This window comes from Salminus brasiliensis, chromosome 24, assembly GCF_030463535.1.
Source record: "Salminus brasiliensis chromosome 24, fSalBra1.hap2, whole genome shotgun sequence".
In the NCBI taxonomy this organism is placed as follows: Eukaryota; Metazoa; Chordata; class Actinopteri; order Characiformes; family Bryconidae; genus Salminus; species Salminus brasiliensis.
In genome coordinates this window covers 893,729-912,991 of record NC_132901.1, presented here as the reverse complement: position 1 = coordinate 912,991, position 19,263 = coordinate 893,729, and the positions used below count along the sequence as shown (strand labels likewise).

The 19,263-nt window shown below is 39.0% G+C and overlaps 1 protein-coding gene across 1 annotated transcript; it reads right to left on the bottom strand.

Moving 5' to 3' along the window:
- Positions 1 to 95: 95 nt before the first annotated feature.
- Positions 96 to 16,326, bottom strand: LOC140546795 (stimulated by retinoic acid gene 6 protein-like). Its single transcript, XM_072670196.1, has 19 exons — positions 16,197 to 16,326; positions 15,557 to 15,603; positions 10,928 to 11,000; positions 10,117 to 10,217; positions 9,536 to 9,666; positions 8,908 to 9,028; positions 7,938 to 8,016; positions 7,588 to 7,692; positions 6,927 to 7,000; positions 6,434 to 6,545; positions 6,225 to 6,327; positions 4,226 to 4,301; positions 3,985 to 4,066; positions 3,808 to 3,856; positions 3,460 to 3,577; positions 3,035 to 3,154; positions 1,481 to 1,642; positions 1,221 to 1,366; positions 96 to 845 (listed from the first exon to the last, which is right to left on the bottom strand). The coding sequence occupies exons 1-19, from the start codon at positions 16,317 to 16,319 to the stop codon at positions 637 to 639; spliced, it is 2,031 nt and encodes a 676-aa protein (XP_072526297.1). The 5' UTR covers positions 16,320 to 16,326; the 3' UTR covers positions 96 to 636.
- Positions 16,327 to 19,263: the final 2,937 nt, after the last annotated feature.

The following is a 19,263-nucleotide window of genomic DNA, read 5'->3' as shown; positions in this document are numbered from 1 at the left end:
TTAGATTTTAATTAATAAATGATTGATCATTTTTTATTTAAAGTGAAATAATTCATTAATAGCATAATTAAAAATAAAGCAAATGATCAAGTTAATTATTATATATATTGTTTATTAATAGCTATTTTATATATAGACCAAAACTGAGAAAGCAAGCGAATTAAACAGTGCCTCAATATTGCAGCAAACACACGTTTCAATACACCTCAGTGTTTCATTTTAATAAATTAATTCAAATCTTATTTTATTATTTATTATATGTTTTATTATTCAGAATTGTGTTCGATTGAATAATTATATATATGGTATATATAGTAACTTTATATACAGAGCAAAACTGTAAAACCAAATGAATGAAACACAGCAAGTCAAATCTGCACACATTATATTGGACTGCAGGGGGAGGAGCTAAACATCCAGCCTTTTATACAAACGTAAAAAAATATATAAATAAAATAATCTCCAGACGTCAGACAGTAGCAACGTAAAACACACCCTCTGAAAAGTAAAAAAATAGACAGCAGTCAAATTCCACCCATATATATATATATATATATATATGCCCACAGTCTATATGTTTAGCTATAGCCACAGTGCTGCTTGCTGCATCTCCCTGGAAGAACGAATGGAGAGCGGTTACGCCGAGAGTGGGCGGTCAGCAGAGTCGGTGACGGCCCCCGTGTCTCGTTGTTGTGTCTGCAGCAAGACCCAGGCTACGGCCACCTGGCCCTGGTTGAAGCTGCTGTTGTGTTTTCGGTGCTTCCTCAGCAGGATGAGGCTTGGGTTCCTCAGCAGAGTGTAGGACAGCAGCCAGCGGGAACGGACTCGGACCTCGACCGGACGCTCTGACCAAAACAGCAGAAGATCACGGGTGTACATCTGTAACCATGTAGCCATGACAATGTGGTGTGGGTGGGGTTAAACTGCTGTAGGCTGAATGGGTGGGGCTGAGCTGCTGTAGGCTGAATGGGTGGAGCTAAGTTGCTGTAAAATGAATGGGTGGGGCTAAACTGCTGTAGGCTGAATGGGTGGGGTTGAGCTGCTGTAGACTGAATGGGTGGAGCTAAACAGCTATAGACTGAATGGGTGGGGTTAAGTTGCTGTAAACTGAATAGGTGGGGCTAAACTGCTGTAGGCTGAATGGGTGGGGCTAAATTGCTGTAGGCTGACTGGGTGGGGCTGAGCTGCTGTAGATTGAAAGGGTGGGTACATGTGGTTACCTGAAGTATTGTTCAAGCGGGAGTAAGCACTGGTTGCCTTCTGTCTTTCCAGGGTTCGACTGAGCAGCAGGTGGCAGAAACAGACCATAACTGGGTTGCTATGGTAATGGTCCGCCATGATCATCCCTATCCAGGTGCGGTAGCCTACAGATATGGAAGTGAGTAGATGAATAAATCAACAAGGCCCCCGTTCTGAACTATGTGCTCTTCTAGACCTCACTCCTGCTCGCTCTACCTTTGTCCAGCAGCTCGAAGCCCCTTTGTCCAGCAGCTCGAAGCCCTTCGGCATGATGGTCCGGTTGATGCGCGACACCAACAACAGGCCGACGAAGGCGCTGGCACACAGCCGTAAGATGCAGCTCCCCAGCCCCAAGATCACGTTGTAGAAGAAGAAGAAGTAATTGAAGTTGTGGAAGGCTTTCCTGGAGAGGACAGAGAACCAATGAGAGCTCTTAATTAATCACTCACACAACAATGGCTAACGGTGGCTAACGGTGGCGCTGCCACTGCGGCCCGGGGGGGCGTGAGTTCCAGTCCCAAGCCATGCAGCTTTGCCATCAGAGGGACTAAATTAACGTAAATTGCAGAGAGGAAATATGTGAACCACAGAGGGGAACTACATGACCCACAGAGGGGGAAACGTGAGCCACAGAGGGGGAAATAAGTGACCCATAGAGAGGGAAATAAGTGAACCACAGAGGGGGAAACGTGAGCCACAGAGGGGGAAATAAGTGACCCATAGAGAGGGAAATAAGTGAACCACAGAGGGGGAAACGTGAGCCACAGAGGGGGAAACGTGAGCCACAGAGGGGGAAATATGTGACCCACAGAGGGGGAAATACGTGACCCACAGAGGGGGAAATAAGTGACCCACAGAGGGGGAAATAAGTGACCCATAGAGAGGGAAATACGTGACCCACAGAGGGGGAAATACGTGACCCACAGAGGGGGAAATAAGTGACCCATAGAGAGGGAAATAAGTGACCCACAGAGGGGAAATACGTGACCCACAGAGGGGGAAATAAGTGACCCATAGAGAGGGAAATACGTGACCCACAGAGGGGGAAACGTGAGCCACAGAGGGGGAAATAAGTGACCCACAGAGGGGAAATACGTGACTCACAGAGGGGAACTACATGACCCACAGAGGGGGAAATACGTGACCCACAGAGGGGGAAATACGTGACCCACAGAGGGGGAAACGTGAGCCACAGAGGGGGAAATAAGTGACCCACAGAGAGGGAAATACGTGACCCACAGAGAGGGAAACATGAGCCACAGAGGGGGAAATAAGTGACCCACAGAGGGGAAATACGTGACCCACAGAGGGGAACTACATGACCCACAGAGGGGGAAATACGTGACCCACAGAGGGGAAATACGTGACCCACAGAGGGGGAAACGTGACCCACAGAGGGGAAATACGTGACCCACAGAGAGGGAAACATGAGCCACAGAGGGGGAAATAAGTGACCCACAGAGGGGAAATACGTGACCCACAGAGGGGAACTACATGACCCACAGAGGGGGAAATACGTGACCCACAGAGGGGAAATACGTGACCCACAGAGGGGGAAACGTGACCCACAGAGGGGAAATACGTGACCCACAGAGGGGGAAACGTGAGCCACAGAGGGGGAAATAAGTGACCCACAGAGGGGGAAACGTGAGCCACAGAGGGGGAAATAAGTGACCCACAGAGGGGGAAAAACATCAGTAGAAAAACAAACATGAATCTCTGCTGGATAAAACAGCTTGTGGAAACCCCACGACTCCAAAGCCTCAAAGTCAAAAAGCTAAATCTTAATGTGTACCTGTTGTTGAGAGCGAGGGGCTTCTGCTTGTCCTCAGGGGAAAGCTTGTCTTGCAGGAAGAAAATCCGAACCAGCAGGATCTGCAGCATCAGCAGCACCACCACTATGAAGAAGTTTCCCCTGTTTTTGAAACACGTAGACCCAGGACCAGAATGCAATGCAAGTGAAGACCTTTGCTATGGCCTGCCAGGATATTACCCTAAACCCACCCCCCCTCATTTGCTTTGTTTTTTAGATGCTAAGCTCTTCATGGACTTGACTGGAAGGTCACTCATTAACTCCCTCACTCACCCAGGTTTAGCAGTCTGCAGATTCTCCACAAGGGGGCCTTGGGTGTCCTTGTTTTTAAGGGGCCCTAAGTGACCACTTAGACTTTGTAGAGCAAGACTTAGACTAAGACTCACAAAACATATAATCTGACTTACAGAAAGATGACCACATCGAGCAGCCAGGTGAAGAATCCGTTGCTCCGGATTGGGACGACAACCAGATACACAAACATGGTTCCAAATACGTGGAAGCCGAAGTGCACGATCATATAACCTGCAACAGCGATGGGTTTAGGATGGGCCGCCATGACAGAAGGCATACCACAGCAACCACCCGTTCACCCCCTAGCAACCACATAGCAACACCATCTTAACCACCTAGCAAAAACAGCTTCACCCCTTGGGACCGCATGCAACAGCATTAGCCTAGCGACTGCCTGGACATGGGAAATCAGGGAAACCTGTCCCAGAGGTACAACGGACGAGGTGGACGAGCATACTCACCCCATAGTGTGTAGGCGATCTGCCAGCCGGGGTACTTCAGAAAGGCGGCCTGAGGACGAGTTTTTGACCAAAATAATAATGATGATAAGGATGAAAAGGACACAGTCGCCATGACTCCTCAAACTGATCAGCTAATTATCGGCTAATTATCAAGCCCTGGATAGCGCTCATGCTCACCACGCTAACAGCAGGATCAGGCACGTGGTACTTCTCCGGCAAGAAGTTCTTCCTCCCCGCCCACAACCTCTTCATGTGCTTCCTAGGAAACGAATGCAATCATTCATTTGTTAATTAAGTAATTAAGTAATTAATTAAATAACTGTAAAGTAAGATACATCTTTCTCTGCCGCATGCTCGCTTCTCTAATCAAAAAAACCAGTGGAACCAGTGCCGTCCCATTCAGCGAGCTCACACGTACCGGTAACACATCAACACATGTCCCACGTTAAATACGGACGCCAGCGTGGCCAGGGCTGCGGTGGTGTGCCAGGTATCTGGGAAGCAAAGGAAAAACCGTTGTATGGGACATCTATACACACACACACACACACACACATATATATATATAAACACAATTGTTGTTATATTATTAATAGAAATTAACTATTACATTATTTATATAGATTTATATATATATATACAATATGTATATGTATACAATATTAAATATATATATAACTTTATAAAAGATTTTGAAAAAAAAGATCTATATATGTGTAAATAATTTACTAAATTCAGTTCAGTTAATGTTGAACTATTCTATAACCAATCATTTTTTAAAATATAAATAATTAATAATATATATAATTATATATATTATGATATATAATATAATAATAATATAATATATAATATAAATAATATATACTACAAATTATGTTTAAAAATATATAAACATACATATAAATTTAATAAAAAATAATTAATAAGATAAAAAAAAATGTAATAAGAATTGGTTATTTATCCATATCAAATTATGAATCCGAATATTAATCAATATAGCTAGCATTTTGCACTGTGGAAAAATAATGTGTGTGGGTCTATATACAGTGGGGAGAACAAGTATTTGATACACTGCTGATTTTTCAGGTTTTCCCACTTGCAAAGCATGTAATTTTTATCATAGGTACTCTTCAACTGTGAGTGATGGAATCTAAAACAAAAATCCAGAAAAATACATTGTATGATTTTTAAATAATTAATTTCCATTTTATTGTGGGAAATAAGTATTTGATCATCTATCAACCAGTAAGAATTTTGGCTCTCACAGACATGTTACTTCTTCTTTAAGAAGCCCTCCTGTTCTCCACTCATTACCTGTATTAACTGCACCTGCACCACAGTCTCAAAGAAAACAATCAGTAACACTCTACGCCGTCAAGGATTAAAATCCTGCAGTGCACGCAAGGTGCCCTTCCTCAAGCCAACGCATGTCAAAGCCCGTCTGAAGTTTGCAAATGACCATCTGAATGATCCAGAGGAGGAATGGGAGAAGGTCATGTGGTCTGATGAGACAAAAATAGAACTTTTTGGTTTAAACTCCACTCGTCATGTTTGGAGGAAGAAGAATGATGAGTACAACCCCAAGAACACCATCCCAACCGTGAAGCATGGCGGTGGAAACATCATTCTTTGGGGATGCTTTTCTGCAAAGGGGACAGGACGACTGCACCGTATTGTGGGAAGGATGGATGGGGCCATGTATCGTGAGATTTTGGCCAACAACCTCCTTCCCTCAGTAAGAGCACTGAAGATGGGTCGTGGCTGGGTCTTCCAGCATGATAACGACCCAAAACACACAGCCAGGGCAACTAAAGAGTGGCTCCGTAGGAAACATCTTAAGGTCCTGGAGTGGCCTAGCCAGTCTCCAGACCTGAATCCAATAGAAAATCTTTGGAGGGAGCTTAAAGTCCGTGTGGCCCAGCGACAGCCACGAAACCTGAAGGCTCTGGAGGAGATCTGTATGGAGGAGTGGGCCAAAATCCCTGCTGCAGTGTGTGCAAACCTTGTCAAGAACTACAGGAAACGTCTCATCTCTGTAATTGCAAACAAAGGTTTCTGTACCAAATATTAAGTTTCTTTTTCTGGTGTATCAAATACTTATTTCCCACAATAAAATGGAAATTAATTATTTAAAAATCATACAATGTATTTTTCTGGATTTTTGTTTTAGATTCCATCACTCACAGTTGAAGAGTACCTATGATAAAAATTACAGTCTTCTACATGCTTTGCAAGTGGGAAAACCTGAAAAATCAGCAGTGTATCAAATACTTGTTCTCCCCACTGTATATATATATAATATGGATATATATATAATGTAAATATGTGGTATTTGACATGATGGTCAGGTTTGGTCAGGGATGAGGGACAGCAGGCTGGATTTATTAAAGTTAATAAAGGAACTGTGGTCTCACGCTTGAAGTAATCCAGGTCATCTGTTTTAATGTTGTACAGCCGCAAAAAATCGTAGGCCTTGTTTATGACCAGTGCAGTTAAAACCTGCTCCGCAAAAATGACCTAGGAGGAAACCACACAGACACAGTGGCTGATCTCATTACAGTGCACTACATGGACCACAGCGGAGGACAGCGCTTCAACAGCAACAGACCCAACCCCAACATACCCCGTACAGTCCGATGAGGGAGACCACGGCGGTCGCAATCATTCTGTTTGGGAATTTAAAATAAGGATCCCAGTCGTACACCTTCCTCCTGAACCAGGTCTTCTCCAGCGGCCTAGAGTGGAGATCAAGGGTCAGATTGTGTGTTAGTGTGTATACGACCCCACGTGTCCTCACAAGCCCCCGAACAGTGGCCTCCAACCATGCTTCCTGCAACCCACCTGTAGACTTTGGGTCCAACCCAACTAATTACTAGATTTGGGTGGAGCAGGAACCTGCAGGACCTCCAAGACTAAGGCTGGATGGACCTTCTCGATTGCACATCATTTGTTATGTTTATTTTATTGACCACTTGGGGGCGCTCCAACAACATTTTTAACTCGCGCCCTTTGAGGTGTGTGGTGGTGGGACCTTCCTGGGGGCATATCAGGAAGATCTATCTGCTGGGACGCAAGCGAGCTCGTGAACACACATATGACCGATGTGATGTACGTACCGGTCAGGAGGTCGCCTGAGTAGCGCTTGGACGTATCTGTACTGGTGGGACTCGACAACCTCATTATCTTCCACCTGCAGAGACAGACAGACAGACAGACAGAGCAGACAGGGGTTCCAGAGCACCACGGTGAATAATGGGACCTTATCATGTAATCCCTTTATACCCGTCAAAAGTTTGGACACACTTGGTTGAATGTGTCCTGATCAACATCCTAACTGTGGTGGATACCAGTGTGTCCCCAGTGTCCTTTTTTTTAAATAAGCCAAATATTCAAATTGTATGTCAACATATACAACCATATATGTGTATTACATACACTTAATATATAACTCAATAAATAATAGAAAGTAAAGAATGGAAATACAAGGTTTTTGCACATCTGTTACATATATGTTTACTACAAATATGTACATATGTTATAAAAAAAATAAATATATGTTCAAATCTCTAAATAAAATCGTGTATATACCAAAAACATATCTTTTTTTAGTTATACATACATAAAAACAATAATAAATAAATAAATAAATACATATACACAATTTTATGTCATATGTTTATATTTTAATTATATAAATAATAATTATATAAAATGTCATATATTTGACATATATAAGCATATGTCAGATTTCTGTATGAGCTTAACGGAGCGTCTGACCTGCTGGTCATTTTTCCGCAGGCGGTTCCTCACACCCTTTACCAGCATGAAGCCGAAACGACCCAGGAGAAACAGCAGACACAGGAGATGTGGCCACTGCAGTAACTGCACACAGGAGCACACGCCACGGGCCGTCAGTCGGGCCGTCACCCGCGATACTTTAGCAGCAGATCAGCAGACTGCCCCCTACCTTCAGTGTCTGAAGTGCACTGCTTTAGTTTTAGCATTGAAGCTACGAGGCTAATGTAGCTAATGTAGATAACTAAAAGGTATCAGGTGGAGAAAGCTAACAGGTAATAAATGTTTATACCCAGTCTATTAGCACTGAAGCTAACTGGTAATGGACTCACCCATTCATAACAGAACTTGGTTTCCAATGTATCATCGCATAAGGGCAGGCAGCGGATCTTCCACACTGCCAGAATTAACCTGGAGAGACACACACTGTGGATAAGTATAATTGTGGGGTACCTCAAGGCTCCGTTGTGGGCCCTTTTTCATTTTCACTGTATGTTTTTCCCCTTGCTAAAAATTACAGTACAAATGTATCTCCCACTAAATCCTGCTGATAATCAACTTGTTGATCTTTGCACCACCTTTTTAACTCGATTTAGGGACCCTGGGGAAATCCCAGGGATGTCTGGATGTTTTCTAGTTGTTATCCCATAGGGAAATCTGGCCAAATTTCAAAATATCTGTACATATATTGCATATTTATTGAGCATATATGTAATTCGTATATATCTGTGTGTAGTAAAAAAACAATAATAAATAAATAATAAATAATATATATATATAATTATTATTTAAAAATATATATATATATATATAATGCAATTATGTACATAGAGTGTGTGTACAATGTGTGTAAAATAATGTGTGATGTGACAATAAACATGAGTTATATATATATATATTTTTGTAGCACATATATGTAATTAATGTGTGTGAACTCTGATAGATGGTAATTTATAGATTAAAAAAATAGTCACATGTGTAATATATACATATATATATATATATATATATATATATATATATATATATATATATAATCAAATGTTAAGTATACATGCTACATTTGTGTATGTTTGTACACAGTTTAAACATATATATTGCATATTAGAAACTGGCCAAAATATTACATATTTTACAGGATACGGAATTCCTGTATATCAACCATATATTTGTCACATGTTGCCATGCAATGCGTATGACACCTTATTAAAAAAAAATTCTAGATATATATTTAAATAAAAACCAGAGCATGGCCCAATGTTAAATCTTTAAAAATAAATGCATGAGTATGTGTGTGTCTACCAGGTCAGAGTGTATATGAGGCCCAGAGCTCCTCCCACTTCTCTGTGCATGGTTGACAGGCAGGCAAAAAAGGGCAGGAAGGCCACACCCACTTCAAATGCAGCTACCAGGTACACGAGAGCTGAGGTAAAAACACAATTGGACATACAGTATATGTGAATTATGGATCATACATATTTATATATGCATACATACATAGTCGTAGTATATATATACATACACACACACGTATATATATATATATAGATAGATAGATATGTAGTATCATACATATTACATACACCGATTAGCCATAACATTAAAACCACATGCCTAATACCTAGTATTGTGTAGGTCGCCTTCGTGTGGCCAAAACAGATCTGAACAGATGTTCTGACCCAGTTGTCTAGAACATCACAATAGTTTAGTTCTGGTCAAAGTGTCTGAGATTCTTACACTGCCCTTTTCCCTGCTTCAACACCTTTATCGCTAATGTTATGGCTGGTCGGTGTATGTAGTTAAATGCAAACTACCTCAAGGCAATATTTTTGTACCACAGAAAGGCACAATACTACTGAATAAACACACTGTCGGTCTGCAATGGTGTAGTCTGATTGTATACAGTAGTGCGTACAGTAGAGTAACGTACTTATGATCCATTTCGGGAGTGTAAACGGTATGATGTCGCCGGAGAACAGAGCACACATGTGTGGAGCCGCCGCTCCGATGGCAAAAGCATACGACCATCGGTTCCTCAGCGTTCCAGTGAAGTCCAGCGGCCTGGCAGCAAATAGAGCAAAAGACAGCAAACAGACAACGGCTTTTAAAAAACGCAGGAAAGTACTACAGCTACTAACGTGAGGCCTGTGGATGGAATGGGTTGGCCACTGTCCAGGTTAAAGCAAACCTGGCTATCTGGGTTAGCCTATTTGTCTGATTCTTCAGCATAATCAGCCCTTTTCTGTTGTGTTTTTCAGGAAAAGCATGTGTCTGGTATCAAATTCCACTTCGTTCCTTCCACAAAAGCTATTAATCATGGGGTACCCCAGGGCTCTATCGTGGGCCCTATTTCGTTGCCACTGTATTTTCGCAATCTATCGCTCTTAGACCCTTACACAGATGTATCTCCCACTGAAACCTGCTGATAATGAACCTGTCGACCTTTGCACTTTCTTTTGACTCGTTTCAGGGACCGTTAATGAAGGTCTGGATTCAGAATCTCTCACTTACACCACGATGCCGAAGCGTCCGCGGAGGTACGGGAAGCGTTCCTCGAAGGAGTAAACCCTCCGTCTGCGCTCCAGGAACGACAACAGCAATACGATACACAACTGCAAAACAAGAAATTTACAGACATTAGCCAGGTTAAAGGACAGCCTTCAAACATGGTGGAGGTAGTTTCATCATCAACAACTCACAGTGAGAGCTAACCAGGGTAAGTACAGCCTTCAAACACGGTGGAGGTAGTTTCATCATCAACAACTCACAGTGAGAGCTAACCAGGGTAAGTACAGCCTTCAAACACGGTGGAGGTAGTTTCATCATCAACAACTCACAGTGAGAGCTAACCAGGGTAAGTACAGCCTTCAAACACGGTGGAGGTAGTTTCATCAACAACTCACAGTGAGAGCTAACCAGGGTGAGTACAGCCTTCAAACATGGTGGAGGTAGTTTCATCAACAACTCACAGTGAGAGCTAACCAGGGTGAGTACAGCCTTCAAACATGGTGGAGGTAGTTTCATCATCAACAACTTACAGTGAGAGCTAGCCAGGTTAAGTACAGCCTTCAAACATGGTGGTGGTAGTTTCATCATCAACAACTCACAGTGAGAGCTAGCCAGGGTAAGTACAGCCTTCAAACATGGTGGAGGTAGTTTCATCATCAATAACTCACAGTGAGAGCTAGCCAGGGTAAGTACAGCCTTCAAACATGGTGGAGGTAGTTTCATCAACAACTCACAGTGAGAGCTAGCCAGGCTAAAGTACAGCCTGTAGTGTTTCTAATACGACATAATTGGAAAGTGTGTTGGAGTCACTCACAGAAGGTAAGATGAACGAGTGCAGGAAGAGTTCACGGTTGAAATCACACCCCTGACTCTCCCCTGGAGCGTTCCTGTGTGGAAAAGAGAATTTCATAAAGAACCGTTTCAGTGAAACACAAGAACCAGACTGTGATGTTCTAGATAATGACTAGGTCAGAACATCTCCAGATCATCAGGCAGGTCTTGTGAGGTCTTTTCAAGTATGCTGTGGTCAGTGCCTACCAAAAGTGCTCAAAGGAAGGACGACCAATGTTTGACCTAAGGCTCACTGATGCTCCCAACCACAACTTACAGGACTTGAAGGATCTACTGCTAACGTTAGTCTTGGTGCCTGTGATATTTGCCGATACCACAGGACACCTTCAGACGTCTTCTGAAGTCCATGCCTCAAATGATCAGATCTCACTATTAGGCAGGTGGTACTAATGTTTTGGCTGGTCTGGTTTTTCTGACATAATGTGAATCTAGAGGTTGTTCTTTACGTTGTATCTGAATTCCATGGTAAATAGAAATGCTCCAAATTGACTCCCATTTAAAGTTATGAAGAATTTTCCTCCACCTGTAAAGTTGCTGTTCTGGATTCTGGTTATATATTGTTATATATATACGTGGTAAATATATATGTTTGTATATGTTGATATACGCCTGAAATATATTTGTTAAATGACTAACATAAATATATTTGCATGTCGTTTGCATTTAAATATGTTACATGTTGAATACAAGGGAATTGTATGTATTTCAAGTTATATATTTATATATATATATAAAAGCTATATATTGCTGTATAATAGATTTCTGTATGGGCGTGCACACATTTGGTATTTGATATGGGGCTTTGGTGGCATCTCTAAATATCTAAAATATATAACATTTTATAAAAAAACAACAACTTATGAATGGTTCTATATATTAGTACATAACGTTAATATATATTAACTCTCATATTTAAATGGTTCTAAATATTAGTACATAACATTAATATATATTAACTCACATATTTAAATGGTTCTATATATTAGTACATAATGTTAATATATATTAACTCTCATATTTGAATGGTTCTATATATTAGTACATAACGTTAATATATGTTAACTCACATATTTAAATGGTTCTATATATTAGTATATAACATTAATATATATTAACTCACATATTTAAATGGTTCTATATATTAGTACATAACGTTAATATATATTAACTCATATTTGAATGGTTCTATATATTAGTACATAATGTTAATATATATTAACTCTCATATTTGAATGGTTCTATATATTAGTACATAACGTTAATATATATTAACTCTCATATTTAAATGGTTCTATATATTAGTACATAACATTAATATATATTAACTCACATATTTAAATGGTTCTATATATTAGTACATAACGTTAATATATATTAACTCACATATTTAAATGGTTCTATATATTAGTATATAACATTAATATATATTAACTCTCATATTTGAATGGTTCTATATATTAGTACATAACGTTAATATATATTAACTCATATTTTAATGGTTCTGTTTGTTCAGTATATAACATTATATATGAACTCTCATATTTCAATGGTTCTATATATTCAATATATAATGTTAACATAACGTTCTATGTAGCAGGCTATGGCTGAGGTTCTAGCTGTCCTCGTGATACTGTTTCTCTTTTTGAATGGTTCTATATATTAGTACATAACGTTAATATATATTAACTCATATTTGAATGGTTCTATATATTAGTACATAACGTTAATATATATTAACTCATATTTGAATGGTTCTATATATTAGTACATAACGTTAATATATATTAACTCATATTTGAATGGTTCTATATATTAGTACATAACGTTAATATATATTAACTCTTATATTTGAATGGTTCTATTTGTTCAGTATATAACATTAATATATATGAACTCTCATATTTCAATGGTTCTATATATTCAGTATATAACGTTTATATATATTAAGTCTCATATTTGAATGGTTCTATATATTAGTACATAACATTAATATATATTAACTCTCATATTTGAATGGTTCTATATATTAGTATATAACATTAATATATATTAACTCATATTTGAATGGTTCTGCTTGTTCAGTATATAACGTTTATATATATGAACTCTCATATTTCAGTGGTTCTATATATTCAGTATATAATGTTAACATAACGTTCTATGTAGCAGGCTATGGCTGAGGTTCTAGCTGTCCTCGTGCTACTGTTTCTCTCATGTCTCTCCTTTCTTCACCACTAATTCTCCTATTTGCATCCAGCAAGTCCAAACAACGTCCACAGCATGTCCTCACAGGAAGAGGTGGAGAGCTTTCACTGGGGAACACAAAGGAACTGCAAACAAAAACATGGTGAGTTCATTTGAGGGGAACCTTGAAAAACCTCAAATGAGTCATCGCCATCTCCTTCGCCGTTTCCTTCAGTGCTGGAAATCCTCCTAAAACGAGCTCTGGTAGCTGTTTTTCACAGAACTGCTCAAACGTACCGACAGATTAAGCCTTCGGTAAGGCGGCTAACACCGTTGTTAGCTATGCTAATCTACTTAAGTCCATGGTTCTAGATAACAGTGAGTCATACAGTGTTAGAAACCACATTATCGAGTTTATTAGAGATCACTGAACACTTCTACACTGAGGAAAGTGTGTGGTGAGTTAGACACGCAGTTAGCATCATGCTAAGTGGTCCATTAATTGCCTTCTGTTGTTTTTCTCTGGAGCTACATGGCTAATGTGGTGTACAAGTAAGCTTATAGCCACCGTTTAGCATTGTGTAGCTGTTTTCCACAGAACTGCTCAAACGTACTGACAAATGTAGCCTTATTAGGGCGGCTAACATCATTGTTAGCTATGCTAATCTACTCAAGTTCATGGTTCTAGATAACAGTGAGTCATACAGTGTTAGAAACCACATTATTGAGTCTATTAGAGATTATTAAACACTTCTACACTGAGGAGAGTGTGTAATGAGTTAGACACGCAGTTAGCATCATGCTAATCTAATTTCCCTCTGGAGCTACATGGCTAATGTGGTTTACAAGTAAGCTTATAAACCGCCACCGTTTAGCATTGTGTAGCTGTTTTCCACAGAACTGCTCAAACGTACTGACAAATGTAGCCTTATTACGGCGGCTAACATCATTGTTAGCTATGCTAATCTACTTAAGTCCATGGTTCTAGATAACAGTGAGTCATACAGTGTTAGAAACCACATTATCGAGTCTATTAGAGGTTATTGAATACATCTACACTGAGGAAAGTGTGTGGTGAGTCAGACGTGCAGTTAGCATCATGCTAAGTGGTCCATTAATTGCCTTCTATTGTGTTTCTCTGGAGCTACATGGCTAATGTGGTGTACAAGTAAGCTTATAGCCACCGTTTAGCATTGTGTAGCTGTTTTCCACAGAACTGCTCAAACGTACTGACAAATGTAGCCTAATTAGGGCGGCTAACATCATTGTTAGCTATGCTAATCTACTCAAGTTCATGGTTCTAGATAACAGTGAGTCATACAGTGTTAGAAACCACATTATTGAGTCTATTAGAGATTATTAAACACTTCTACACTGAGTTAGACACGCAGTTAGCATCATGCTAAGTGGTCCATTAATTGCCTTCTATTGTGTTTCTCTGGAGCTACGTGGCTAACGGAGTTTACAGGTCAACTTGTAGCTGTTTTCCACAGAACTGCTCAAACGTACCGAAAGATTTAGCCTTCAGTAAAGTGGCTAACACCGTTGTTAGCTATGCTAATCTACTTAAATCCATGGTTCTAGATAACAGTTAAGGCAGCTAACACTGTTGTTAGCTATGCTAATCTACTTAAGTCCATGGTTCTAGATAACAGTGAGTCATAAACCACATTATCGAGCCTATTAGAGATTATTAAACACTTCTACACTGAGGAAAGTGTGTATTGAGTTAGACACGCAGTTAGCATCATGCTAATCTAATTTCCCTCTGGAGCTACATGGCTAATGTGGTTTACAAGTAAGCTTATAAACCGCCACCGTTTAGCATTGTGTAGCTGTTTTCCACAGAACTGCTCAAACGTACTGACAAATGTAGCCTTATTATGGCGGCTAACATCATTGTTAGCTATGCTAATCTACTTAAGTCCATGGTTCTAGATAACAGTGAGTCATACAGTGTTAGAAACCACATTATCGAGTCTATTAGAGATCAATGAACACATCTACACTGAGGAAAGTGTGTGGTGAGTCAGACGTGCAGTTAGCATCATGCTAAGTGGTCCATTAATTGCCTTCTATTGTGTTTCTCTGGAGCTACATGGCTAATGGAGTTTACAGGTCAACTTGTAGCTGTTTTCCACAGAACTGCTCAAACGTACCGAAAGATTTAGCCTTCAGTAAGGCGGCTAACACCGTTGTTAGCTATGCTAATCTACTTAAATGGTTCTAGATAACAGTGAGTCATACAGTGTTAGAAACCACATTATCGAGTCTATTAGAGATTATTAAACACATCTACACTGAGGAAAGTGTGTGATGAGTCAGACGTGCAGTTAGCATCATGCTAATTAAAAGACAGCCACATCCGTTAGCTTCCTGAATCTACTCCATCAAAGCCGCGACTCACGTTGGGCTTTCGGTGGGATCAAAGCCCCACAAACCATCTTCCAAGCCCTGAGGAAAGAAAAGGCTACAAGTTAGCTGGGCCGCAACACTTAGCTAGCTAGCATCTCCTAGCAATCCAACATCCCATCTGCCATAACATTAAGACCACAAATTATGACTGTTGGGAAAATATTAGGCCAGCAAGTGAAGAGGTCCTCTAGGACCCCTTCAGAGGTCTTGTGGGGTGGTTTTAATGTTTTGGCTAATCAGTGTCTGTTTTATGGCACGTTTGAAGACATGCGCATGCGCGCAGCTTCAGTCGTGATAAAGAAGCCTAAAACGATAAAGAAACACGAGAAAACGCAGGTTTTTTAACGCAGAACGTCACGTTGATATTCGTGCAGGGTGAAAACGTTTGTAAATGTTTGGCACGAAAAATATAAACGTGATTTTTAGCTTTTTAAAACTTCGGCTCTGAATTCTCCGTTCCACCTTAAATGGTGCAGCAGTTCCATTCTGGCGCCTCAGGCGCCAGAATGGAACTGCTGCACCATTTAAGGTGGAACGGAGAGTTCCTACATGAACATCCAAAAAATAAGAAAATCCAAACATGCAATTTTCCCAATTTTTTTTTTATTTTTAAAAAGGGAGCCAAAACTTACAACCAGGCCTCGGTCGGTCTCACTCGGCGGCATGTTGATAAAAGAAAGACCCGTGAAAAAAGGGTGAAACCCCGTCCCATCAAGTTGCGTGCATGTGGGCGTGTTAAAAGGGGGGCAGTGCATGTGCTCTGACACTGTGGTTACTAGTATAATATATATATATATATATATATATATATATATATATATATATATATATATATAATTAATTAAATATATTTTATAATCATAAAAAAAATCATAAAAGTGTGTTATTAATATAAACAGCCTTTGTTTTGGAAACGGCCGCCAGATGTCGCTGTCCTCGGTTCCTGAACATCACATATTTTTATGTCATTTGACACCATTCTAACGAGACATTAACACACACACACACACACACACACACACTACCCACATCCTGCAGCACAGCTGGTCCTTTCTGCAGAAACGAAACTGTAGATGTTCAGAGAGTTTTAAGTGTTTATATTTTATTAGCACCATTGGACATCATTCTTCGCCATTTGCTGTTCTTAATGACGTTTTTAGAACGTTTATCACGTTTATCTGTAATTCTGCAGTGTGTACAGACACTGTGTGAACGTTTGGTACTCTCAGATAAGTTTCGTTTTGAGTAATACGACCTCGTTAACAGCAGTTGACGATGAATGACACCAGGGGGCGCTGATTGCCAGTTTATCTATAACGACCACACGAAGAGTCCTAAGAGTTGATCCAGGAGTTCTGAAGGTTAATCTAACTTTGTAAAAGTGAATCCAGGAGTTCTAATGACTAATCTAACTCTGTAGGGGTTAATCCAGGAGTTCTAAAGGTAAATCTAACTTTATAAAAGTTGTAGGGGTTAATCCAGGAGTTTTAAAGGTTAATCTAAGTCTATAAAAGTTAATCCAGGAGTTCTAAAGGTTAATCTAACTTTATAAAAGTTGTAGGGGTTAATCCAGGAGTTTTAAAGGTTAATCTAAGTCTATAAAAGTTAATCCAGGAGTTCTAAAGGTTAATCTAACTTTATAAAAGTTGTAGGGGTTAATCCAGGAGTTTTAAAGGTTAATCTAAGTCTATAAAAGTTAATCCAGGAGTTCTAAAAGTTCATCTATCTCTGTAAGAAATGAATCCAGGAGTTCTGAAAGTTAATATAACTCTATAAGAAGTTAATCCAGGAGTTCTAAAGGTTAATCTAACTCTATAAGAAGTTAATCCAGGAGTTCTAAAGGTTAATCTAACTCTATAAGAAGTTAATCCAGGAGTTCTAAAGGTTAATCTAACTCTATAAGAAGTTAATCCAGGAGTTCTAAAGGTTAATCTAACTCTGTAAAAAGTTAATCCAGGAGTTCTAAAGGTTAATCTAACTCTGTAAGAAGTTCATCCAGGAGTTCTGAAAGTTCATCTATCTCTGTAAGAAGTTAATCCAGGAGTTCTAATGACTGATCTAACTCTATAAAAGTTAATCTAGGAGTTCTAAAGGTTAATCTAAGTCTATAAAACTTAATCCAGGAGTTCTAAAGGTTAATCTAACTCTGTAAGAAATTAATCCAGGAGTTCTGAAAGTTAATATAACTCTATAAGAAGTTAATCCAGGAGTTCTAAAGGTTAATCTAACTCTATAAGAAGTTAATCCAGGAGTTCTAAAGGTTAATCTAACTCTATAAGAAGTTAATCCAGGAGTTCTAAAGGTTAATCTAACTCTGTAAGAAGTTCATCCAGGAGTTCTTAAAGTTCATCTATCTCTGTAAGAAGTTAATCCAGGAGTTCTAATGACTAATCTAACTCTATAAAAATTAATCTAGGAGTTCTAAAGGTTAATCTAAGTCTATAAAACTTAATCCAGGAGTTCTAAAGGTTAATCTAACTCTGTAAGAAGTTAATCCAGGAGTTCTGAAAGTTAATCTAACTCTATAAGAAGTTAATCCAGGGGTTTTACTGAGTAATCTAACACTATAAAACTTAATCCAGGAGTTCTAAAGGTTAATCTAACTCTGTAAGAAGTTAATCCAGGAGTTCTAATGAGTAATCTAACTCTATAAGAAGTTAATCCAGGAGTTCTAAAGGTTAATCTAACTCTGTAAGAAGTTAATCCAGGAGTTCTAATGAGTAATCTAACTCTATAAGAAGTTAATCCAGGAATTCTAAAGGTTAATCTAACTCTGTAAGAAGTTAATCCAGGAGTTCTGAAAGTTAATCTAACTCTTTAAGAAGTTAATCCAGGGGTTTTAATGAGTAATCTAACACTATAAAACTTAATCCAGGAGTTCTAAAGGTTAATCTAACTCTGTAAGAAGTTAATCCAGGAGTTCTAATGAGTAATCTAACACTATAAAACTTAATCCAGGAGTTCTGAAAGTTAATCTAACACTATAAAACTTAATCCAGGAGTTCTAATAGTTAATCTAACTCTATAAAACTTAATCCAGGAGTTCTAATAGATTAACTCTGTAAGAAGTTCATCCAGGAGTTCTGAAAGTTAATCTAACACTATAAAACTTAATCCAGGAGTTCTAATAGTTAATCTAACTCTATAAAACTTAATCCAGGAGTTCTAATAGTTAATCTAACTCTGTAAGAAGTTAATCCAGGAGTTCTGAAAGTTAATCTAACACTATAAAACTTAATCCAGGAGTTCTAATAGTTAATCTAACTCTATAAAACTTAATCCAGGAGTTCTAATAGTTAATCTAACTCTGTAAGAAGTTAATCCAGGAGTTCTAATAGTTAATCTAACTCTATAAAACTTAATCCAGGAGTTCTAATAGTTAATCTAACTCTGTAAGAAGTTAATCCAGGAGTTCTAATAGTTAATCTAACTCTATAAAACTTAATCCAGGAGTTCTAATAGTTAATCTAACTCTATAAGAAGTTAATCCAGGAGTTCTAAAGGTTAATCTAACTCTGTAAGAAGTTCATCCAGGAGTTTTAATGAGTAATCTAACACTATAAAACTTAATCCAGGAGTTCTGAAAGTTAATCTAACACTATAAAACTTAATCCAGGAGTTCTGAAAGTTAATCTAACACTATAAAACTTAATCCAGGAGTTCTAATAGTTAATCTAACTCTGTAAGAAGTTAATCCAG

Coding starts and splice junctions, on each gene's coding strand:
- LOC140546795 (XM_072670196.1), bottom strand. CDS start 16,319: ATGCACTGCCCCCCTTTTAACACGCCCACATGCACGCAACTTGATGGG. Junction 9,667..10,116: donor GGACGCTTCGGCATCGTGGT/GTAAGTGAGAGA, acceptor ATTTGCTGCCAG/GCCGCTGGACTTCACTGGAA. Junction 4,302..6,224: donor TGACCTGGATTACTTCAAGC/GTGAGACCACAG, acceptor TTTGCTTCCCAG/ATACCTGGCACACCACCGCA.